Source organism: Schistocerca americana, chromosome 4 (assembly GCF_021461395.2).
Source record: "Schistocerca americana isolate TAMUIC-IGC-003095 chromosome 4, iqSchAmer2.1, whole genome shotgun sequence".
In the NCBI taxonomy this organism is placed as follows: Eukaryota; Metazoa; Arthropoda; class Insecta; order Orthoptera; family Acrididae; genus Schistocerca; species Schistocerca americana.
The window spans coordinates 424093506-424120055 of NC_060122.1; the positions used below are offsets into that span (position 1 = coordinate 424093506).

The 26550-nt window shown below is 42.4% G+C and overlaps 1 protein-coding gene across 2 annotated transcripts in view; it reads left to right on the forward strand.

Moving 5' to 3' along the window:
• Positions 1 to 1676: 1676 nt before the first annotated feature.
• Positions 1677 to 26550, forward strand: part of LOC124613340 (sodium-dependent nutrient amino acid transporter 1-like) — a 267200-nt gene continuing 242326 nt past the window's right edge. For both annotated transcript variants that reach the window (XM_047142036.1, XM_047142035.1), the window contains exon 1: positions 1677 to 1791. In XM_047142036.1, the coding sequence (XP_046997992.1) occupies positions 1744 to 1791 (48 nt within the window). In that variant the 5' untranslated portion in view covers positions 1677 to 1743. The remainder of the gene's footprint in view (positions 1792 to 26550) is intronic.

Here is a 26550-nt window from a genome sequence, read left to right on the forward strand (position 1 = left end):
TCCTACAACTTAAATCAATACTGGATGTTAAAAAATTTCTCTTCTTCAGAAACGCTTTCCTTGCCATTGCCAATCTACATTTTATATACTCTCTACTTCGACCATCATCAGTTATTTTGCTCCCCAAGTAGCAAAACTCCTTTACTACTTTAAGTGTCTCATTTCCTAATCTAATTCCCTCAGCACCATCCGAGTTAACTCGACTACATTCCATTATCGTCGTTTTGCTTTTGTTGGTGGTCATCTTATATCCTCCTTTCAAGACACTGTCCAATCCGTTAAATTGCTCTTCCAAGTCCTTTGCTGTCTCTGACAGAATTACAATGTCATCGGCAAACCTTAAAGTTTTTATTTCTTCTCCATGGATTTTAATATCTACTCCGAATTTCTCTTTTGTTTCCTTTACTGCTTGTTCAATATACAGACTGAATAACATCGGGGATACGCTACAACCCTATCTCACTCCCTTCCCGACCACTGCTTCCCTTTCGTGCCCCTCGACTCTTATAACTGCCATCTGGTTTCTGTACAAATTTTATATAGCTTTTCGCTCTCTGTATTTTACCCCTGTCACCTTCAGAATTTGAAAGAGAGTATTCCAGTCAACATTGTCAAAAGCTTTCTCTAAGTTTACAAATGCTAGAAACGTATATTTGCCTTTTCTTAATCTAGTTCCTAAGATAAGTTGTAGGGTCAGTATTGCCTCACGTGTTCCAACATTTCTATGGAATCCAAACTGATCTTCCCCGATGTCGCCTTCTACCAGTGTTTCCATTCGTCTGTAAAGAATTCGTGTTAGTATTTTGCAGCCGTGACTAATTAAACTGATAGTTCGATAATTTTCACATCTGTCAACACCTGCTTTCTTTGGGATTGGAATTATTATATTCTTCTTGAAGTCTGAGGGTATTTCGCCTGTCTCATATATTTTGCTCACCAGATGGTTGAGTTTTGTCAGGACTGGCTCTCCCAAAGGTGTCAGTAATTCTAATGGAATGTTGTCTACTCCCGGGGCCTTGTTTCGACTCAGGTCTTTCAGTGCTCTGTTAAACTCTTCACGCAGTATCATATCTCCCATTTCATCCTCATCTACATCCTCTTCCATTTCCATAATATTGCCCTCAAGTACATTGCCCTTGCATAGACCCTCTATATACTCCTTCCACCTTTCTGCTTTCCCTTCTTTGCTTAAAACTGGGTTTCCATCTGAGCTCTTGATATTCATATTGATTAAATCACAGGAAATCCCTTCTAGAAGAGCTTTGTACTTCAGATGCAAGATTGGGAGGAATGAAAGTGTCCTCTTTTCCCCTCAAATTGGAGTATACTTTCATTAGTTCAGAATTATATTGTGTATCACTTCATGGCCGTTTCTTCTTTCAATGACCAGCATTAATGTAGCTACTAAGCTTTGTGTAAGGAGATGGCCATATTAAACTGCGGATGAATTACTCATTCGCTAGCTGAAACTGTTGTATCCGGTAACGTACGGGCATCGTCCGTTATTTCCTTTTTGTACGCAGAACAGTGCGGATCGCTTCGGCAGGTAAAGTTTTAGTCTGCTCCCTGGTGGCAGAGTCGTCAACTACCTGGCCGCAGTGCTGCCGCGAGCGGTCAAGTACGTAATCCCTTGCGGCGGCTCCACTTTGAACACCTCAGTTTATATCTGGGAAGCAGTGGAGAAGGTACGTTGAGGCGGTGAGTGTGATCCGTGATTCTTCGCGGTACGCGACGCGTCCAAGAATGCGCTGGAAGCCGGGTAGAAGTGCTGAATGGAACTTGGGGCAACCGGTAAGAACAAAAGCATATTTTTTAGTAACAATAACAATCATTTATTGTCGGTCGATGGTATTGTTCCAGTATGTCAACATTCATATGGCGTTTGTTTACAAAACACTAACGTACGTCGACTACATTAAATGTATAAATCACGTGTCCACATTTTAAGTTATAGTGTTCACTATTTTCCTTTCCTTTGCGGTGTTTGATCTAAAATTACTATCTTTCTGTACGTTGTAACGAAAGAGCATAACGGCTTAGCATCTACAGCTATCGCACACAAATAAAAGCAGCAGAGCTAGTTATAAGTAACATGTAATTGAGCATAGCACAGCCTACATATCGAAAGCAGTTTACCTTCTTAAAGATAACTCATATAGAACTAACAGTCCAGAATCCAGACTGTTATCAAAAAGTGCAGTAACATAATGGTTCTCGGTCATAATGAGACAGGTTTAAAAGATTAAAGTTTTTCATATTTTTCTCATGATGAGCCATTGACGTGACTGAGTGTTAGTAAAAGTTTGGTCCGCAAATGAAAATAAAACTGTGTGTGTGTGTGTGTGTGTGTGTGTGTGTGTAAAACGTTCAACCATTTCCTGGAGCCATTGATTAAACTTGTGATTGGTTAATACATAATCGAAGCACTGCCTCAACCTTTGTAATTACTAGAAAGTTAAAAAAAATTGTGCAGTTACTTCCCACGGCCAGAAATAGTTGTTTGGAAACACTGGGTAGAACTTTTTCGCAGTTTTCGACGATATGTTTATCATATTTGATTAACTAACAAACTGTCGGTCAGAAGGGCGATCTAGTGTAATTCAAATGCTACATGTTTCTGGCTAAAGGCGATAATTCGAGTCAGATGGACTTGTCATTCTGTACACCTACAGCTGTCTAAACAATTATTCCGGCTGTTACGCCAAGTGATTTGCATTTTACTCCATTTCATTAAGTTCTTCAAAGTTGAGATAGCGAACGCAATTACATATTTTAGTGTCGGATGTTCTATCTGTACTCTGTCTTAAAGGCGTTATTGTTTGTCATATGCAAAAATTTTTCGATCTTGATCATTCCAGAACTGCAGTATACATGTTACTGAATAAAGTGCGTCACGCTCAACTCAAGATTGGATGAAAATACCGCGCGATCATTTAGTCTTAAAGTAGTATAAAAAAAGACTAATTTTGTTTAACTAACAACTGATGGTTGGGGTTTGAGGAAAATAGCCATTAGTTGTTGCATCATATGGTATTTACTACTTCCTTCCGAGCTCTGTTTTGACTGTTTGAGCCTAAAGTTTGTAGCGGATAAGTTTTAGCACGCTTGAAGATTTCGTTGCAGTTGCAAATATAGCTGGGGTCGTTCTGGCTACATCGATAGCTTGTGTGCGCTTCAGCATACTGCACGCATTGGACAGTGGCGTGACACTCGGTTTTCAGTTCGCACTCTCGTTGGGAGCAATACATCACGATGTAGATCAATGCTTCATGGTTGAGGCAGAGCATAATTTAGGCACGCACTTCTGATAAACATTATATCTTTGCTCACAGTGCTGGAGAAGTGCTTGCAGGCAATCGCAGCGACATCTCAAGGTTTCGTTTTGTTTGATCTTCTGTGAGCATTGTTAAGAGATGTTAGGACAGTTTGCTAATTTGATGTTGAAATGTAATGTATAGTGCTGATCTATATAGAAAAGTCCCAGGGCTGCCAAAATCGAATCGAAAAGGAGGAAGACATACATAAGATCGACCCTTGGTGCAGGATTTCGCTGTTTTTCCTCTACATAAATAAATTTTTAATTACAGATTGTGCAGGGAGAACTATTTCACACAAATAGGCGCAAAGGTTAGTTATTTGTTGTTGCCGAACAGACATTAAATATCTGAGCGTACGCGTACGGAGCGATTGAAAGCGGAACGACCACATTTTTTAAGTTAATCGTAGAAAAGGTAGAGACAGATTCTACGGCAGCATCCTTTGGGAGTGTAGTCCACCTCCGAAGAAGTTGCCCTGCGAAACATTCGGTCGAACGATAATTCATATTGTTGCTCCTCGGTCTGACATCCGTACCAGATAGAACTGATACAGGAAGTAGACAGTGTCCAACGAACAGGAGCGTGTTTCGTCACCGTGTCGGTTAATTAGCACGAAAGCGTCACTGAGATTGACACATATTCAGTACTATCTGCATGGGACTAGGATAGATTATTTTATACCTTTGTCAGATTGAAATGTGTGATATATTCAAAATTTATTTTTATTTAAATAATTATTTTCTGCTCTTCAGCCTTGTGGGTGTGAAATTTTTCAATAGAGTTCAAACATTTTGATGAAATTGCAACAGATACATGTGGTAAATTTCTGAGACAAGCAGTATATTGCTTCCTCCTAATACCACGCCAAGATGTTTAGAGAGATTCGAGCTTGCACGGAGGCTTACAGGCAATTGTTCTTCCCGCCAACCATTCGCGGCTTGGGACAGGGCAGGGGAGAAATGGAAGAGGTGGTACACAAAGTACCTTCCGCCACATACCAGACTGGAAAGCGAGTTTAATATTGCATTGCCTTATATTTATGGGCTGTGTAGAAAGTTTAAAGTCTCATCGGGAAGTTAGTTTAAAATAAAATAACAAAGTTTGTACCAAATAGACTAGAAAGCGACCTAATAAGAACGTGATAAAATACGTATTCTGTCGAATCAGACGGTCTCACTGTCATGCCGGTTACTGGTGAACTGTAAATCGAGCACAAACATCACGTAGCATTCTAAAGGAAATAACGATAAACTCTTAACATACCATGTCCGCCCCCGGTAGCTGAGTGGACGCCGGCGCGGTAGCTCAGCGTGTTCGGTCAGAGAGCAGCTCGCCCTGGATGTCTTGTGGCGTCCGCCAATACCGAACAAAAATGAAAAAAAAAAAAGTGGTCAGCGCGACAGAATGTCAATCCTAAGGGCCGAGGTTCGATTCCCGATCGAGTCGAAGATTTTCTCCGCTCAGGGACTGGGTGTTGTGTTGTCCTTACCATTTAATCTCCATCGACGCGCAAGTCGCCGAAAGTGGCGTCAAATCGTGCCGGCACGGTAGCTCAGCGAGTTCGGTCAGAGGGTTAGCTGCCCTCTGTAATAAAAAAACTAAGTTAATCGATCAACAACGAACTTAAGCGGGTGTCTTACGACGCTCGCCCCGAGCAGACGCAACGAACGAAAGAGAACAAAAATTCGATTAAAAAAAAATAAACACTTGCACCCGGTGAACGATCTACCAGACGAAAGGCCCTAGTCACAAGGCATTCACATTTTAACCTACCATTTCGAACATTTTCTAGTTCCCTTGACATACGAAACAACAAACCAGCATTTGTGATAATAAGTGAACAATTTCTGTTTTACAACTCGCCCACACTTGAACATTCATCTCGAACATCACTCACAGAAACACATCATTACAGATTAGTGCAAACATGCTTGGGAATTTGGAAAATTGATCTACGTTCGCTCTGACTACATGGTGTGAGAACCGTTGAAGTGGAAGAAACAATCTTGTAATTGTTTAGCAGAAACACATCTGCCTCTACGTTAAGTTCCCTGCATAAGATCGTGGGGCGTATGGCAGAGGGTACTTTCCAAACACTTTGATGTGTCACTGCCAAGTAACATAGCTCGATGAAGTTTGCACCATACATAGAAGCAGCTGCTGTAGTGCAGTACAGAAGGCAACTGAAATAAACACACAATGAGACGAACAGACATGAGACTTATCATTTAAAGACTATAGCTTCACGAAATTCACCGCGATTCGGGATTGTTACCTGGACACGAGAAAAGGTGGGACGTGGTTGTAAACAGGGTACCGGTATGTGATCGCGACGGACGGAAATGCGTGATTTACGACGTGCTCCCACGCTGGCCACAAGATTGGTAAAGGCGTTCTTGTGGTAGGGCTTTCCAGTCCTCCACCAGTGCGGTTGGTAACTGCTGGAAACTCTATGCTGCATGTGGATGTGCTGCAATACTTGTCTTCCCCAGTGCATCTTCAACCTGCTCGATGGGATTAGGTTAAAATGGCTCTGAGCACTATGGGACTTAACTTCTGAGGTCATCAGTCGCCTAGAACTTAGAACTAATTAAATCTAACTAACCTAAGGAAATCACACACATCCATGCCCTCGATGGGATTCAAGTCGGAGGAAAGGGCAGGCCAATGCATTCACCAAATAGTCTCACATTCTGTTGTAGAATTTTAGAACATAATTTTTGCTCGCGTATCATGTCATTTGTGGAAACCCAGAATCTGCTCCGAAGGAATCAACGTGGATTCCGGAAACAGCGATCGTGTGAGACCCACCTCGCTTTATTTGAGCATGAAACCCAGAAAACATTAGATACAGGCTCCCAGGTAGATACCATTTTCCTTGACTTCCGGAAGGCGTTCGATACAGTTCCGCACTGTCGCCTGATAAACAAAGTAAGAGCCTACTGAATATCAGACCAGCTGTGTGGCTGGATTGAAGAGTTTTTAGCAAACAGAACACAGCGTGTTGTTCTCAATGGAGAGACATCTACATACATCAGAGTAACCTCTGGCGTGCCACGGGGGAGTGTTATGGGACCATTGCTTTTCACAATACATATAAATGACCTAGTAGATAGTGTCGGAAGTTCCATGCGGCTTTTCGCGGATGATGCTGTAGTATACAGAGAAGTTGCAGCATTAGAAAATTGCAGCGAAATGCAGGAAGATCTGTAGCGGATAGGCACTTGGTGCAGGGAGTGGCAACTGACCCTTAACATCCTTTATTGTATGATTATATGATAGCGGAACAAACACTGGTAGCAGTTACTTCTGTAAAATATCTGGGAGTATGCATGCGGAACGATTTGAAGTGGAATGATCATATAAAATTAATTGTTGGTAAGGCGGGTGCCAGGTTGAGATTCATTGGGAGAGTCCTTAGAAAATGTAGTCCATCAACAAAGGAGGTGGCTTGCAAAACACACGTTCGACCTATACTTGAGTATTGCTCATCAGTGTGGGACCCGTACCAGATCGGGTTGACAGAGGAGATAGAGAGGATCCAAAGAAGAGCGGAGCGTTTCGTCACAGGGTTATTTGGAAGCGTGAATGCGTTACGGAGATGTTTAGCAAACTCAAGTGGCAGACTCTGCAAGAGAGGCGCTCTGCGTCGCGGTCTTTCGAGAGGGTGCGTTTCCGGATGAGGTATCGAATATATTGCTTCCTCCTACTTATACCTCCCGAGGAGGTCACGAATGTGGAATTAGAGAGATTCGAGCGCGCACGGAGGCTTTCCGGCAGTCGTTTTTCCCGCGAACCATACGCGACTGGAACAGGAAAGGGAGGTAATGATAGTGCCACGTAAAGTGGCCTCCGCCACACACCGTTGGGTGGCTTGCGGAGTATAAATGTAGATTCAAAAAGCTCCTCCACCTGCGCTGTTCGATGCGGTCGCGCATTGTCATCCATTAAAATTAAATAAGGACCGAATGCATCCCTGAAAAGGCGCACATGGGAAGGACTACTGAGCCACAATAACGTTGACCCGTGAGTGTGTCGTGTTCAAAGATTTGTCGGTCAGTAAGCCGATGCAACTTTACGCCTCTTCAAACTATACTACTACACCACCAAAAAGGATCATTAAACTCCCTGGAAGATTAAAACTGTGTGCCGAACCGAGACTCGATCTCGGGACCTATGCCTTCTGCGGGTAAATGGGTAGAGTGCATTCCCGCGAAAAGCAAAGGTCCCGAGTTCGAGTCTCGCTCCGGCACACAGTTTTAATCTGCCAGGAAGTTTCATACCAGCGCACACCCCGCTGCAGGGCGAAAATTTCAGTCTGAATAACGATCACGTTCAATAATGTTCCTAAGTTCATCACGTACTCTCTCCTCTTGTCGTATGAGGGTACGTCCAGAGTCGTTACTCTGACCGAATCTGCTCTCATCCGAGAAGAGCACGCGACCGCACAGCTCGTTGATCCAGTCCCAATGCTCTTGGCACTCGCAAACGGTGACGCCGACGTGCGGTTGCCAATGGAATACAACGTACTGGTCTTCGGGAAAAAGAGACCATCCCCGTGCAATCGCCGTGCCACTGTGGAGCTTGAGGCTGCGTGTCCAATTCCTGTTAAATGTAATTGCAATTTTCGCCTCTAACGTGTGTTCGTTCTTGCCTGTTACACAATGTAGCGGTCATCTGTTGCAGTACCTGACAGAGATCGACTACCTCCTTTTCTTCGGGCAGCAGTGTCTATGGTTGTGGAACGTTTCCCATACACGTCGAACAGTGCTGTGAGCACTCATGGGCTACACACGTCACACTTCGTCCTTCTTCCGGTATGCCGATGATTCTTCCCCGTGTGAAGTCATCCAGATGTCTATGGGCCATGCTGTAAATGATCACGCATCACAGCCACTGCTCCCTGATTGACCCACTGTCCTCCCCGTTCCTTCAACTGTCTCCTATTGGGTGCCGGCCGCGGTAGCCGAGCGGTTCTAGGCGCTTCAGTCGGGAACCGCGCGACTGCTAAGGTCGCAGGTTCGAACCCTGCCTCGGTGATGGATGTGTGTGATGTCCTTGGGTTGGTTAGGTTTAAGTTGTTCTAAGTTCTAGGGGACTGATGACCTCAGATATTAAGTCCCATAGTGCTCAGAGCCATTTTGAACCAGCGCCGTTTGCGCTACAGTCGCTGTGACCTCACGTCATACGACTCCCAACGTCCTGTGTACGATTGGAAGACCTCTGGCAACATGCTCCCGCACTTGAAATCCTCTCGGCCGAGTAGTTGATACGCTATGTTACTTTGTCTCGTCCTTTGCAGAGCATTGTATTATGGTTTTCCGCCGTTTCAACAGCGCGAGGAAAGCAGGGAGGACGACCGTTCAAAGGCCTCTGTGCGCTTGTCTTCGCAGTCCCTACGGTGCGACACGTACTGTATAACTGGATTTTTCTCTTAACGCCCGTTCTTGAAACTTTGAAAGTACGCTTGAGGTTACGGCAACTGTGTTAAAGCGTCTGCAAGTTCAGTGTTTTTAACATTTCTGCGACGCTCTTCGTTGGGCCAAACAAACTATTCGTGCTGCCCTTCTTTGTATAAGCTCCTGTCAGACCGCTGGTACACTTCAGTACACCAGAACATTATTTTAGGATGGGTTGCATGAGCGTTTTGTAAACAGTGTCCTTCGTAGATTGACTGCCTTTTCCCAATGAATCAAAGTTTGCCGTTGCTTTACCTACAACTGAGCGTACGCGATCGTTCGATTTCGTATCCCTGTAGGTTGTTGCACCCTGGGTTTTATGAGCTGTCAGATTGCAATTGCGACTCATTGATATTGTAGTCATAGGATAGGGCGTTTTTTTTTTCCTTTTGTAAAGTTCAAAATTTTGCTTTTCCGAATATTTAAAGAAAATTTTCACTATTTACGCCACTGGAAATACTGTAAAGATTTGACTTTATAACTGTAGGTTCTTTGTTATAGATAACTGTCATCTGCAAAGAGTCTGATGTTACTATTAGTACTATCTGCCAGGCCACTAATTTATAACATGAAGAAAGAATCCCAACATACTTTCCTGTGGCACGTCTGAAGTAACTTTTTCCCGCGCCATCCAAGATTACAGCCATACCGAGAAATTTCCAAACCAGTTGCAAATTTCGTTTGATACCTCATGTGATCGCACTTTCGCCTAAAAGCGTTTATTTTGTTTGCTTCTGAGTCATATGCTCTTTGAAAGTTGAGAAATACAGCATCCGTTTTTTTCTCTTTAAGAAAATGTCATTTGAGAGAAGTGTGAGTTGAGTCTAAATAATGGATGCTACAGACAGTCAGTGTGCTGTTTGAAATAGAGATGATCATATCTTTACACAGTCCAAAAAGTTTCGAGGCTGGATTAATGAAAAGCAGAGAGTCAATTAAGATCGTAGTTTTAATGCTTCAGGTGCTCTAGTTAGTTCCCCCCCCCCCCCCCCTCTCCGCCCCTCTTTTCCCCGCTCCACTTGAATACAACGCACTGAAAGTTCATACAATCATGTGGAACTGTGGGGGAACAAAGCCCTTCTATGGGATGCTGTTAAACGCGTGTGCAGCATTCGCGCCTTAATCAGCCACGGCGAACCATCAAATATCCATTCTGCATTTTGTCGTAGTTTCGTATTAACTCCCGTGATGACTTTGTCCAAAAAGAATTGTTCGTCAGGCGTCCACGCATCGTTTTTGTTCGGGAGTCGAGGTGTGCGGAACAAACTTTGCACACATTTTTTTCTTGTACAACACATTCTGAAGAATGCAATGGAAACTTGATTTAAAGGTGTTCACTTCGTTGCTTCATTGCGATTTGTGAAACGACGTTGACACACACTACTTAACATTGCTTGCTGGCATCTGACTGGTCGGAATGCACGGTTGTTGTTTGCGGTTGTTAGTCCAAACTATCATCTTCGTTACGCCGGAAATAAAATAATCTACATTATCTTTGGACCTGTTTCGTTCTGTTAAGATGAGTCATTTTGTTTGAGCTCAGAATATGTTCAAAGATTCTAAAACAGACTAACTTCATTGTATTGGTAAATAGTGACTAGCGCACCAACATATCGTGACTACTGTTTGTCGCTTTAGAATCGACATACCGACTACAGTTCAGTCTACACGCAGCAATTGCGAATAGTTTTCACTTATACATTCAGTTTAGAGGAGCATCTTCGCTTCTGGCACAACACAGCAGCAACATTTTTATCGTACGATTAGCATAAACAATTTATTCGTCTGCAGTCAAATTTTCGTCTGTATTTTGTATCACTAGAGGGAAAATATTGACACCCACGTGGTACATCCCGAAGGAGGTTGTCGGTTAAAGAAAATCTAGCCTCGAGTGTATCTCGCCATGTGTGTGTGAGCGTTAGCTGGCTGACGCGGGCTTGTCCACCGGGCAGCGCAGGCAGGGGTTTCCTCGCGCACCGCCGCCGAGGTCTTTGTTCGGCCGGACAGCCGCGCCTGCGACGCAAGTTTCCATTTGGAGCGCCTCCACTGTCTGGGCGCAGGCGGCTGCGGCAGCGGGCGGACACGACCGGCCCCAGCAGGCCGGCGGTATGAAGGTCGAACCACGCCGGGCATCGCCTCAAAACAACCCAGAAAGCATGGTGTGCGGTCATCTGCCACGCTGGACATTTGCCCACGATTTTACCTGCTTTGAAGGGTTGGGTCCCTTGTCTCTCTCTCTCTCTCTCTCTCTCTCTCTCTCTCTCTCTCTCTCTCTCTCTCTCTCTCTCCCCCCCCCCCCCCCCCTCCTCATCGCTGTCGCGCAGTAAAGGTACTTACTGAGCCTTTCCGCTGGTTTATTTAACATAGGATCAGAATCTCTTTGGATTTTCCGCCACATTTCTGGAGAGACTTTCGTTGTGGAAACTATTAAATGCATGTCGCATTGAAATCCGCACCAAATTTCGAGCCTCTGTAAAACTTCACCAATCTTGGAGATTTTGCGTTCGTCTAAATTATACGTGCCTTTTTCGGTGCTCCTGCAGCAGCTTTCTGTCGTGTTTTGTGTACCATGGGGATCAGTTACGTCTCTTATTAATTTATTTGGTATGAATCTCTCGAGTGCTGTTGATACTATTTCTTTGAACTGAAGCCACATATGGTCTTCACTAACACAGTTTGGAAGGATTGTAGATTGACTCTTAGAAAGACGTAAAGCGAATTTTTAGCTGCTTTTGTAAATAGATATATTTCGCGTTTAGTTCTGGTGAATTTCTTTGTTACGGAATTGAGCCTCACTCGACTGTGTGTTCACTAATACCTGTATCCGTCGTGATGCTCAGGATTATTTGTGGCTAAGAGGTCAAGTGTGTTTTCGTAACCATTTACAATTTGAATGGCCTCGTGAACTAATTGTTCAGAATAATTTAAAAAAAAGCATTTAGAACAATTACGGAAGTTGTTTTCTATCTACAACAGGGTCTGAAAATGTATTTTCTCAACATACGGACGGTAGATTGGAGTCACGGCCAACTGTAATTATAAGAGTAGCGTACCTATTTGTGATGACTCAAGTTTTCTTTGAACTGTTCAGCAGCTGTTTCATCTGAGACCGGGGGTCGGTAATAGGAGCCAGTTATTAATTTATTCCGGTTGTCGAATATAACCTCTGCCCTACTAAGTCACAGGAACTATCTGCTTAAATGACGCTTGATAACTGAAACACACATTACATTATTTTTCCATAAGTTGTGCTTCTTGTTTCTGTTGTAGTGCAGATCATTACAATTACGGCTTTTCCCTCCAAAACCTAGGATGCTTTCTCTGTGACCCTGTAAATACCAGAGCTAAACAATGTAGAACAACAACAACGTACGTTACAAGCATAGCATTCTGTATTACTTCATTTCCTTATTTCTAACATTTTAAAATTGTACGTCGACTTTAGATGATATGCCAATCATAGATGTTCTTATCTCTATTTAGTGAACGTATTTTGTCATGTTTTGAACATTGTCTCGCTACACTTTATTAACTAATGTTTCGCCGCAAGGCATAACGAATTTTCTTCTTTTCAAACATTCACATTCCCACTTCTTCTTTCCTTATTGTCTTTTGAGCATGCAGTTGTAGTAATTAAAGTAGGCACAAATGCAGTGATTAAAAAGAAATGATTAGCCTACATTCGCATTCTCTTTACAACGTTCCTTTCTTGTTGCTCCCCTGCCGATGGACTGATTCTATCGCGACCAGTAAGCGTGAAAGAGGGACCTATATTTATACTTGGCAGAACTAATTACGTACTGACATAATCGTCGGTATAGCTTTCGTTTCCCAAAAGTTATAAATATTTCGATTTCAGAAAAGAAGCTCTTTATTTCGCCAAGATGTCGAAGAAGAAGGTCCCTTACGCACTGGTCGTATTGAGTAAGATGTGGAGACGGCGCTTTCAAAGCGGACAGAAGTACGAAGAAGGGCGTCCCTTACCTGAGGGATCGCTACCTGGCGAAGGGGCAAGTGTGGCAAATGGCCGGCGTGGCAAATGTCCGGCATTTGAAAGCATACCAACCCAACCCGACGGAACTGTATGAATACTGCAAAAGGATAGTTTGAAGTTGATGGGACATTAGCGTCATGCGATTTAGCTGATCTGGCGGAGCTCTGTCGTGTATCAGCGTCGGCAATAAACCGGTTCTCACCACGCGTACTCACTTTGTAGTAAAAGAATCTGAGCTTTCGTGGGATTTTAATGTGTACTTTTAGTTGCTGGATATGCTTTGCATGTTGTATTGCGGAGGTTACGCGGAGACTAGGCGCTTGTATCACGAATGGTCTCTTGCGCAAGAGATCAAATACCAGAAAGCACATCTTTTAGGTTTTACGACAAGTGTACGAAGCAAAAGCTTATATTGCGCGTAAATAACCATAGACGTCCTGGAAAGCTTTATATGATAAGTTCCATAAATTTACATTAATATACATAATTATACATTCTTACAACATTCAGTACGGCAGTGTCGGACATGTTAGATACATTAAAGAAATAATATTCATACATATTATAAAAATGTATGTACGTACGTACGTACGACACCTTCTCCTAAACCAGTGGGCCAATTTCAACCACACTTCGTACATACACCACTTACTGCCTGGAAAGATTCGCTGTGGGGTTAAGAACCACCTGCCTATCAAACGGATGAGGATGAAAAAGAAGTGCAGCGAACGACGCACGAATACCCGAACGTTTCTCATCTAGTATTTGAGAATGAGAGCACTTAGTTACTTGCAACAAACTTAACCTATAATTTCAATCCTTTACGAAACTTTTTCTTGCTAACAACCCCGACAACATGATCAAAGGAAAAGCATTTATAGCGTATTACGTTTTAGTTGTTCATGCAGTAAAACTCCCACATGAAGCATGACGTTTTAATTTCACAATTTTTACTATTTAACATAACCGTGACATATTTTGCGGACCTATCCACAAATTCTGCCGAACGTACCAGCAAAATCGTCATTGTACGACACATCAGTTTTGGGGATACGTTATAAGCACCGAGGCGCGTGAAAAACTGCCGCATCTTGCAAGACTTCTACATTTATTACTTTGTTGCTGCTATATTCACAACATGTTTCAGAGACAGTAGTCACATACAGGGTGTTACAAAAAGGTACGGCCAAACTGTCAGGAAACATTCCTCACACACAAATAAAGAAAAGATGTTATGTGGACATGTGTCCGGAAACGCTTAATTTCCAGGTTAGAGCTCATTTTAGTTTCTTCCACCTACGCTCAATGGTGCACGTTATCATGATTTCATACGGGATACCCTACCTGTGCTGCTAGAACATGTGCCTTTACAAGTACGACACAACATGAGGTTCATGCACGATGGAGCTCCTGCACATTTCAGTCGAAGTGTTCGTACGCTTCTCAACAACACATTCGGTGACCGATGGATTGGTAGAGGCGGACGAATTCCGTGGCCTCCACGCTCTCCTTACCTCAACCCTATTGACTTTCATTTATGGGGGCATTTGAAAGCTCTTGTCTACGCAACCCCAGTACCAAATGTAGACTCTCTTCGTGCCCGTATTGTGGACGGCTGTGATACAATACGCCATTCTCCAGGGCTGCATCAGCTCATCAGGGATCCCATGCCACGGAGGGTGGATGCATGTATCCTCGCTAACGGAGGACATTTTGAATATTTCCTATAACAAAGTGTTTGAAGTCACGCTGGTACGTTCTGTTGCTGTCTGTTTCCATTCCATGATTAATGTGATTTGAAGAGAAGTAATAAAATGAGCTCTAACATGGAAAGTAAGCGTTTCCGGACACATGTCCACGTAACATCTTTTCTTTGTGTGTGTGTGTGTGTGTTTTGACGTTATTTAGCAACTGTAAAGGGAAAAGAAGTAAGAGATAACTCGAAAGAGCTGTGTGTACTGCCTTCTAAACATTGTTGTTCTGTGGGTATATATTTGATCTGTTAAATAAATGTTAATATTTGCAGGCAGTCCTCCTCAGTCGCTACTTGAGTTCTGTTTACCGTATTGATAAGAATATGTAGTATCCTGTCTTTTGCTCATGAATGTTTCTTTGATTTTCAAACAAACATGTTTCACCTATTCGTGTTGGGCACGATCAACGGCCTGTAAAATGAAAGATGACTGTTTCCTGGCAGCACATTTGGGTTATCATACTATTTACAGTTATAAGATTGTGGTTGATCACTTTTCTGTTTTTTTTCCTGTTAGCAATGGGGACACGAATCAATAATACCTTCGAAGAGTGCTGCTGCAACACGGTACACAGGAAAGCTTTGGCGAAGGTTCGAAATTAGGAGCGCGCTACTGAAGCAAGTGAAATTGTGAGGACCAATTAAAACTACTCCTGGCTCAGTTTGTAATAGTCCGTGAAAGGTAAGGTCCTGGGTTTCAGTGACAGTCCGGCACACTGCTTAGCTTCAGGGTCCTTTGTCAGCTGTGAACAAATCCTTCCTCTTGTGTGAGTGATTAACGGTCCTCACTGTGGGCCAATGGCAACAGACAAACGGCTTTCCGAAAGCTTTCACAAGGCGAAGCAGATGTTACACGAGGATCTGTCTGTCTGAAAGAAGTTGTTTTGCTGGAATGTCCCTTTGTCGCCTTTTACAACCAGGGACAGAAAAGGCTTTCCGAGACGAGATTAGCACGACTGGTCTGAGAGTTTACGGCGTTGCAATATATTCCTCGCACAGTAGTGCACGTGTTGGCAGACGTCTACAGCAGGTATAGGTTGCTGGCTAAGGGCCTAGACATGTTCAGTATTTATAGACAGTACTAGTTTGTCAGACCTTAAATCTGTTGAAGCGCCTTCGCATCACTAATAATATTGCCAAAAATTGTCAGTTGGCAACGCTTATTTTACAAGGTTAAGACGTCGAACGCTCAAAAGAAAGCTATTATATTAGCTGTAACGACAGAAAACAACGAAAATGAAGAAAATGGCTGAAAAAGAGAAGTGACTTGTTGCATGTTAATTGACAGACTGAAGTCAGGAACACGTCCCCGAAAGATTTTATAAACTACCGCTTTCTTGTGATCAGTCCTGCATCTTACACGAGAAATTAATAATGTCAGTACGTAATGAAATAGAGAAAAAAGTAAAATGAGGGATCAGTTGGAGTCGACGAGAGAATAGGAGCGATTTAGAGACTTCGGGTGATAGGCATCTGATTCTAATTCGTGAAGTTTAGTTCTGTAATATCAGCAAACAATTAATAAAATTGTGTGAAAAATCAGATTGTACGTGTTTTTCGAAGTGGAAGCGTTTTTTCAAGCTACTACGTGATTCACTAACCTATACTACATACTTAAATTAATAAAGTGAGCAGTGCCAGAGGCTACTCCGTTGGTATAACAATGACATTCTTGCATAGGCCTATTAAATTTGCTTTGTATTAAGACTATTAATGCATAATATGCACAAATGCGAACTGAAAACATATTCATTGGACTCTAACGCCGTGTGGCTGGCCCATGGAGGTATACCAACCAACCAAAACGTCAATACCCATCCTCAGACCGTCTATATATTGACGGTTTGACTATATCATATTGAGGTCGGAAACTTTTACTTTTGTGCGCTGACAGTATTTAGCTCACTCTGAATAACATAAAAGTATCAGTAAACAAGGAAGGCGAGGAAATATAATTTTCCAGGCCACTCACAGGAGGGAGGGGGGGGGGGGGGAGAGAGAGAGAGAGAGAGAGAGAGAGAGAGAGAGAGAGAGAGAGAGAGAGAGAGAGAGAGAGAGAGAGAGAGGGGGGGGGGGGGGGAAGATTACAATCCGCGCTACGAGGTGAACGTGGGCAGTACCGAGTCGTTTACTTTAAATTCACCGAAGAAAAAGCGACACGTATTTGGGTCTTACCTCAACGCCCGGTAGTTTTTGAGGAAACAGATTAAAGCTTTCAGTTTTGCTCACACCTAATGGGCAAGTGACTGGCGAACTTGTCCGATGGTCTAGGCGACGTACTTCAGATTTTGACGAAGCACTTTCGTCGCGTAAAAAATATTTTCCCACAGAGTACTTAGAGTTACTTCATTTCGTAGTTTAATGTAGGAGAAGACGTAAAATTAGCAAAATCCACATAATTATTTCATTTACAGTTAATGTTTTAACGTATAATTACTGTTAAAACACTGTTGCATTTAACCCACATCTATTACTACAGAGTGCCTCTGGTTTTTTCTCTCCATTATTATCGACCTCTCCTTAACTCTTTAGGAAAATCAGTCTGTCAATATTATGTGGCCACAACCTTTTTTCCGTTTGGTGCCCAGCCCAGTACACGCACTGAAAATCTTTATTCTCGCATCACTTTAACATAACTATGCCATATCAATTATTTCTGCAGAATAAAATCAATAATAGAATGGTTTACATCCGTTCTCATACCATTCCCCAATCTTTTTCTTCTTGATATTCATGCTGAATACCTTCAGAAATGGTTCAAATGGCTCTAAGCACTACGGGACTTAACATCTGAGGTCATCAATCCCCTAGATTTAGAACTACTTAAAGCTGATTAACCTAAGGACATCACACACATCCATGCCCGAGGCAGGATTCGAGCCTGCGACCGCAGCAGCAGCGCGGTTCCGGACTGAAGCGCCTAGAACCGCTCGGTCACAACGGCCGACCTTCAGAAGTCCATCCAGTAATTTTGATTTTAATTATGTCAAAGTCCAAACATATGTGTTTCATTCCGTAATCGTGCTTTACAATAAAAATGGGGGTAAACAGTATTTCTGCAGCAGTACTTGCACCGCAACCGCACAATGAACAATACCGTGTCTGTGGGTGAACACATTTTGCAGCACGCTCTATTGTTGTGTAAATCGAAGAACACATGTGTACTGATGCATCATAACAGAACTATCAGTAAAATGGAATATTTTGCAAAAAGTGTGTTTTAGCCAAGGTGCAAGAGACTTCATTAGAACTATTAGGAAGACATGGGTGGACAGAAAAGTTGCATTTCTATATTCTCAAAAACCTACGTAATATCGAGCGAAAGGTCATAACACATGTCAGATGTTCTTCACTGGAAAAAAACATACGTGCGAAATTTCATCAAAATCCGTGATCCACACAACTGCCTGACACTGCTTGTTAATGGGAGGGCAAAGCGACAGATATCGAAATATAAGAAGTGATAGTGGGACAGGAAAGCAACCAAAATCTCTCCACAGACAAATGGCCACCGGACCTGGTGGGATACCAGTTAGATTCTACAAAGGGTGCGAAGAACAACTTGCCACTCTCGTAGAAGCAGTGTACCGTAGGTCGCTGGCTTAGAGCAGCATTCCTAATGATTAGAGAAAACCGCTGGTCGTTCCCGTTTTCAAGGAGGACCGTCGAACTGACCCACAAAACTGTGGGCCGATAACTCTGATGGTCTGTAGAATTTCGGAATATGTTTTATGCTCGCGTATTTCAGGGGAAAGAAAATTTCCTCTGTAACAATTAACATGGGTTCCGAAAACAATGACATTGTGAAACCCAAATTGCTCTGTTCGTCAACGAGCCCCGTAAAGCAATAGATATGGGCGTCCAGATCCGTGTTCGTTGACTTACGCAAGGCGTTCGATGCAGCCCGACACTGCCACCTAATGAACAAGATGCGAGATTACGGATTATCGGACTGTGTGACCGAATTTCTAGCAAACAGAAAACGGCATGTCATTCCGACCGGAGAGAGATCTTCAGTAGTAAAAGTAACTCAAGGCATGGCTCAGAGAAGTATTAGAGGAATTTTCACAATATGCAGAGTGATCAGAAAGTCTGAAAAGCTACCAAGGGTGTTGCAGGATAGGTTGTGCCGAGAAGTAATTGTTAACAAAAAATAAGATACGTTGTGCCATTTCGTAGTTCATTATCATTGAAGTTAATCAGGGCGTTGCGCACGCAGATTCGAGGTCCGTCAGAGATGGTGTTTCCAAACGTGTTCGTTGTTCGATTTGCTAAAACCGAAGAAGAGAGCGATACACAAGCTGGACATCGGACGGTAGTCAAGATCTAACCCGAGCCAAAGGCTGAGCAGTCTCCTGCGCGATCACCTACGCTATGAGAACAACTGACACTGGCTGGCTGTCTCTGGCGGGACGATTGAATTTGCGCGCGCACGACCTGATTGGCTAACCCCAATGATAGGTAACTCGGAAACTGCACAACGTATTATAATTTTTGTTTAACAATTATTTCTCAGCGCACTCCACTTTGCAAAACCCTTAAAAGCTTCTCAGGCTGTTTCTGGCCACTTCGTACGTAAATGACGTAGTGCATAACGTCGGAAGTTCCATGAGGCTTTTCGCGGATGATGCTGTTGTGTACAGAGGTGTTGCAACGCTGGAGAATTGCAGTGAAATACAGCAAGATAATGTGCAAGAATGACTCTTGTTACGAGAAGTAGCGACTGACTCTCAGGATTAATAAACGTAACGTATTGGATGTACATATGATTACACGATTGACAAACAGTCACTGGAAGCAGTTACTGCCATGAAATATCCAGGAATATGCTTATGGAGCTATTTGAAATGGAACGGCCACATAAAATTAATCGCCAGTAAGGCAGATGCAAGGCCGAGATTCGTCAGAAGAATTCAGGAAGTGTACTTCATCAACGAAGGAAATAGTTTACAAAACACTCGTTAGACCTGTGCTTTAATATCGCTCTCTAATCTAGGATCTGTACCAGATAGGACTGATGGAGGAAATAGAGAAGATCCAAAGAAGAGCAGCGGGTTCATTTAGAAAGCCTGACAGCGCCACGAGAATGTTCAACCAACCACCTCCAGTGAGACTCTGCAAGAGAGGCGGCCTGCGCCACGGTGTGGTTTACTATGCAAGTTCCGAGAGTGTACATTCCTAGAAGTGTCAACCAATCATTATATTGCTTTCTGTTACATATATCTCGTGAAGAGACGATGAAGATAACATAAGGGACTCGAAGCCTCAGGGGGCTTACAAGTAATCTTTCTTCCCGCGAACCATTCGCATGTGGAACAGGGAAAGTGGAAGTGAAACTGGTACACAGAGTACTTGCGGAGTATAGATGCAGGTGTGGAGAGGGAGAAGATGCGAGTGGAATAGAAATATTGAGTAATCGTTGTCAGGAAGGTAAACAATAGTTGATTCTGTAAAAAATATCTTAATAAACTTAACACATACAGAATCTTAGTTGTATAAGTGGAGATATTTGTGCTGATGACAGTGTACTGAGCAACATTACATCAGTATTTTCAGTTACAGACTAACAACCATTGCTGTTACTAGTGGTATGTTTGCAGGTTGGTTAGTACCTCCAAGTAGGTATGGCACAAGCAAGTCATTAATGTTAATTTTCCCCTGGGCAGGAGGTGAGATAATGAAGCGAGGTGTAGCGAAATAAATAAAAAATTAAATTTATTGATTTTTTGAAAAAGAAAAAATTATGGATATTGAACTTTACTTTAGAACTTCTGAAAGGCTCTTTTTTTTTCAGACTGTATTGACCGGACCGGCTTGAATGCGGACAAATTCAGTGCTGCGTGTGAAATTTGCCTGTATTATAATTTACAATTCCGATTAATTACATTTTTGAATTCTACGTCATTGTTGATTTAATCAGCGTTTTCACTTTAGACGTAGAATTAGTCGTCCTGCCACAATACTAATTCATTAATCGCCATCGATGTACTTCTCTGTGTTGATCATGTGTATCTTCCTAAGTCGGCATCGGTTTACTTCACGAAGACGGAGTAAACCAAGGAATACAATGCTACGTCGCTTTAAATAATTCTCGTAAAACTTAGATACTTCTCAATATTTTGTATTCACAAGACAATAAGACTTGCTCTGCTCGTCGCACAAACCATAAGTACTGTAAAGATGGCTGCCTTTCCGCACACACCAAAAATTACGTCCATCCCCTACAAGGTAACAATCGAAAGTGTAGCTTAACTCCTTCTTGGAGTATGAATCAAAGAGAATCCAATATGAACATTGTAGAGATTATATTCTACATTCCTCTCAATTTAATCTTTGGCGCAGACTTTAAGGTATTGTATGTCTCTGCGTCGGAATGTGTCATTACAGTGGACACGTGGATGCAAAATGGTATACACTGAACAGCATAGTCCATTTTGCGGTGCAGTTACCACCGTGCAGAAAACATCAGGTAGTAAATTACATGATGTTTTCACGAGAAAACTGTTAGACGCAGAGAAAACACAAGTAGCAAAGTGAATGGCTCCTTGTTAAGTTACCAATTATCACAATATTTGTGTCTATACCTCTAACACACTATATGCCTTCGTAAAAGACAAGACTTGTGTAAAATTAAGTAATAAATGATACTAAGCACATTTGCGTATTTGGTCCATCCTTCATACACCGCAAAACAGGGAATGCACATTTTGAGGAGCAAGTCCTGAACTGCGGTGTTTCGATGGGAAACAGAGCAGGTCCTTAATATGGATTGCCACGTCTGGGAAGCATCGTGGCGCCTTGGCGGCCGCTGGCGCGAAGGCAAGTAGCTGCGACTGTTGAAACCGCTGTTTGTCGGTGGCTGAGCGAACGGGGTCAGTCAGTGCAGACTGACGTACAGCAGCGAATAGCATTTGTACGTCGCCCGTACTGAGAGCCCTATCAGAAAAAAATTGTGTTAGTGACGCGCTCAAAAAGTGCCATCCAGAACGGCTCTCAGAAAAGGGCCGCCTACAGAGTTGTTAAGCTACATTGTATTTTTTTGTCTGCATTGCTACGTAAGGTAGTGGCGATTCTACGTAGCTTCCACAACTGAATCACCAAGTGAAAGTTTTGTCAAGAAATGAATTCACCAACGTACATTAGTTTTGTGATGCCGGCGGAAACCATATACAAAATGAAAATGTTCTACTCTCGTAATTTTGCAGGTCGAAATAACATTAGAACTATTTTTCAATTTAGATGAAACTAATAAAGTATCTGAGAGTGCCGTGCTTATTCCCCACAAGGAAGACTACAGAAGTAGTCGAAATGAAATAAATTCCTTGTGGGGAATAAACGTGACACTGCTTCTGGAATGAGTAGCTACTTCAATGTATTAACAACAATTTTTGTACAAACAATACTAACAAACCATGCAATCTTGCACTCAGTTACCGGTGATTTTTAAGTACTCCTCGAATAAATTAAGTTGCTTTATTATTTCACGTGTAATGAATGACATGAAACAAGAGAGAGAATAAAAAACCTAAGTACAAGATTGGAAATGGTAACTGTTGCAGCACGTGAGACGAAATTACACTATTAATCTGCAGGCCCTTTTATAATGCGCAGTCGACGGCACTATAGAAAAGTAATCGAACTGAAAAGAGCCAATGTGGTGGTACTGAATTACACCCTTGCAGCTCCTTAAAGGGGTCCTCACACATTTCCGTAATATTGTCAAACGTTTAGTATACCGACCATCTGAGGGCGCGTATTGACATATTGTAGGTACTAGAAATACTGACGAGCAGTATTGATGGCCCTGAAAATAGTCGCAGTATTGTCATTTAATACTTAAGTATTGACGGTTTGACAATAAAAAAATGGCTCTGAGCACTATGGGACTTAACATCCTTGGTCATCAGTCCCCTAGAATTTAGAACTACTTAAACCTAACTAACCTAAGGACATCACACACATCCATGACCGAGGCAGGATTCGAACCTGCGACTGCAGCGGTCGCGCGGCTCCGGACTGAGCGCCTAGAACCGCGAGACCACCACGGCCGGCAGGTTTGACAATATTCTCCATTCAGATGTTGGTAGAACTTCATAAACCAGCCGCACAGTGTTAGTGTGCACCTATACTGTTTGTTTTCGTTTTGCCATTCTGTACATCATACTGCAGATGCAGTTTTTAAGTGTTCTTTTAACCGAAAACAATTTTAGTAGGCCTACGCAAAGTTGGTCAGCGGAGGAGTCTGTCACTGCATCCTTTATTAATTCGAGAATATATTATTGGTTAGTGAATTACATAGCAGTTCGGTAAAACTTTGAAAAATACTTCATAAGTCTGTAATACTACCAAGAGGTCTGTGAAATCTGTGTAAATTTTTACCAAATCATCACAAGTCGTAAAAAGCAGATTTCACGTTGATTTTCTTAACATATCCTTGCCAGGCAGGTGCAATTGTTTTATATGTTTCCATGGAATTTCTTATTCTAATATTGCAGAACGTTCGATACGAGTCGTTGGATTCCACTAGTGACATAGGAAATATGCGGCAAAAGCCTTAAACAATATCGCAAGTGTAACGTGATGTTATTGGCGATTTTTTCCAAACGGTCTATGCTAGAGATCAGTCTGTCACCACAACCAGGTTTTTTAGTATCACATTCGTTGGCTTCGCCAACTAACAACAAAACTGTGAAAAAGTGACGTGACAGCAACCATTAACATTACCATTGGCCAAAGCCAACAACTCGTATCGCACATTCCTCTTGACCCGAACAGAGCTTTAGAAAGACCTGCCAGTCGTCAGAAATAAGTTACTCCTAATCTCTCGTTAGCGACTGATTCCTCATTAACGTACATTCTTGTCCATGTTATCATGTTTCGACATTAATAAATTGTCGTCCGATGCAGGACTGATCCGAAAATAGTCTATGTAATCTTTCAGGGACATAATTCTGATTTGTCAATGAATTAAAAAAGTGCGACAAGTCGCTCCTCTTTTTCAGCCATTTTCTTCTTTCATCACTTAACACTTCCAGGCTGAGATGCCGTGGTCCATACATAAAACTCTCCCCTGACGTATGGGCCACGGCATCTCAGCCCGGAAGTGTTAAGTGATGACACCACCTGCCGTGAGAGCCTTCATTCTATGAGTTTCTTCTTTGTTGTTTTCTGTTGCTTGTAAACTCGTTGTTATTGTTTTTCAATCCAAAGACTGGTTTAATGCAGCTCGCCATGCTACCCTATCCTGTGCAACCCGCACCATCTCCGAATAATTACTGCAATCTAAATCGTTCTGAATCTGCTTGCTGTACTTATCTCTTGGTCATCATCTACGATTTTTACTCCCCGCAGTTCTTTGCAACGCTAAATTGGTGATCCCTTGATGTTTCAGAATGTATCCAATAAACTGACAGAATTGCAAAGTTTTTATTTCGTCTCCCGGGAATTTCGTTCCTACTACAAATATTTCTTTGGTTTCCCTTAACGCTTGCTCAGTTCACAGATTGAATAACATAGGCTAAAAACCTGTTTCACTCCCTTCTCAACCACTGCTTCCCTTTCGTGCGCATTCGGGAGGACGACGGTTCAATCCCGTCTCCGGCCATCCTGATTTAGGTTTTCCGTGATTTCCCTAAATCGCTTCAGGCAAATGCCGGGATGGTTCCTTTGAAAGGGCACGGCCGATTTCCTTCCCAATCCTTCCCTCACCCGAGCTTGCGCTCCGTCTCAAATGACCTCGTTGTCGACGGGACGTTCAACACTAATATCCTCCTCCTCCCTTTCATGCCCGTCGACTTATAACTGCCGTCCGGTTTCTGTAAAAATTGTAAACAGTCTTTCATGCTCCTGTATTTTACCCCTGAATTTAATATTCTACTCAACATTGTCAAAAGCATTCTGGAAGCCTACAAATGCTACGCACGTACCTTTGCTTTTATCTTAACCTGTCTTCTAAGAGACGTCGTAGGGTTAGTATTTCCTCGCGTGTTCCTACATTTCTCCAGAATCCAAAGTGATCTTCCCCGACGTCGGCTTCTACCAGTTTCTGCGTTTTTCTGTAAAGAATTCGTGTTAGTATTTTACAATCAAGACGTATTCGGTAACTTTCAAACCTGTCAGCAACTGCTTTTTTTCGAATTGGAATTATTACATTCTTCTTAAACTCTGAGGGTATTTCGCCTGTCACACACATCTTGTACTCCAGATAGAAGAGCTTTGTCATATCTGGCTCTCCCAAGGCTACACGGAATATCGTCTACTCCCCAGGGCCATGTTTCGACTTACGTCTTCCAGAGCTCTGCCAAAATCTTCTCGCAGATAATATCTTCCGTCTTATTCCATGTAGGTCCACTTCCCTTTTTATAATATAACCTTCAAGCTCATCTCCCTTGTATAGAGCCTCTATATAATCCTTCCACCTTTTCAACTTTCGTTTCTCTGCTTCGCTGATGAACTCGTTGTTGAGCGCCCTATACATACCACGACTACCTTCTTTGCTTATAACTGGTTTTCCATCTGAGGCGCTTGATTTTCTTACAAAATGGTTTAAATGGCTCTGAGCACTATGGAACTTAACATCTGAGGTCATCAGTCCCCTAGAACTTATAACTATTTAAACCTAACTAACCTAAGGACATCACACACATTCATGCCCGAGGCAGGATTCGAACCTGCGACCGTACCGGTCGCGCGGTTCCAGACTGAAGCGCCTAGAATCGCTCGACCACACCGGCCGTCCGATTTTCTAACAAACAGTTGCTTCTGTTTTCCCCAAACGTCTCTTATATTTTCGTGTAGGCGGTATCTATCTTTCCCTTAGTGAACTATGCTTTAAATCCTTAAATTTGTCCTTTGGCCATTCCTACTCATTCATTTGTCACTTCCTGCCAATATGATTTTTTTAAACGTTTGTATTCCCTTTCTCCTGCTTAATTTGCTGCATTTTGAGCTGTAGCTGATATAACTGCCACACACGCTTCGTCGTAGAAGTTGGACATCTTAAATGTTATTGCATTGTCAACTGTAGTTTTTGGCAATATTATTGATAGTATGAGGTCGCGTCAGTGTATTCAGTGGTCGGCAAACTACTATTGTCAATGAATAATGAACTTGTGCACACCCCTTAAGGGGGTTAGGACGTCAAATGGGCCGCCTTGGAGCAGGAGAGACACCACAGGACATTTTAATTTCCACTGTCTATACCTTTACGAATAAATTCATAAAACTTTGTCGGGATGACCAGGAAGGATTCAGGATTCACAATCATAGCAGTGGAAGTTCAAAAACATAACAAAATATTTTTTTTACATGTCAAAGTTCATTTTTTCACTTCTATTGGCTGCATTTGTTGCTATAGGTACACGTTTCTTCATAAGTAAGAGAGATTCTTCGATGAAGTTTGCACAGCATACAAACCATACTTACAGGTGTTGTAATATCTCTGTATATTCGATGAATTATTCTGATACAATTCTCCCCTTGAATGAAGTTTGCTAATTTTATATCTTCATACTCGCAGAATCAATACGTAAAGTAGTTTCATACAATAGCTATGCCATGAGCGCATAAGTATTCTATGTAGTACTCTCTCTGGTGGTTGTTAGAAAAAAGCTTCCGAGATTGTCTTCGTGCCGATTAGCCTGAGCATTGTTTGAAGAATTGTAATCGGAATATTGAGATTTATGACAAAAGAAAACTAATACGAAATTGTACGATTCTCTTTCATACAAAAGGTGTGTAACAACTTACATTATTTGACATTTGAGAATTAATGATATTCATAGATATATTGCGTAGTTGTTAATCAGAAGGGAACTTCCGAAAGACTGGATACGAACCTGCATTTAATGATCCAAGAGCTCCATTACTTCTTCGGAAGGTTAAACTCCATCAAAGCAAAATATCCGCTTGGTCTGAGGTTTCCCGACAGATTATACAACGCTCCCAAAGATACGAGGCATTTTATTGTACAGATTAGCAGACTGCCGCAAAGCACGAGCCTGCAGAGAAGAAGAATCATCGCCTGAT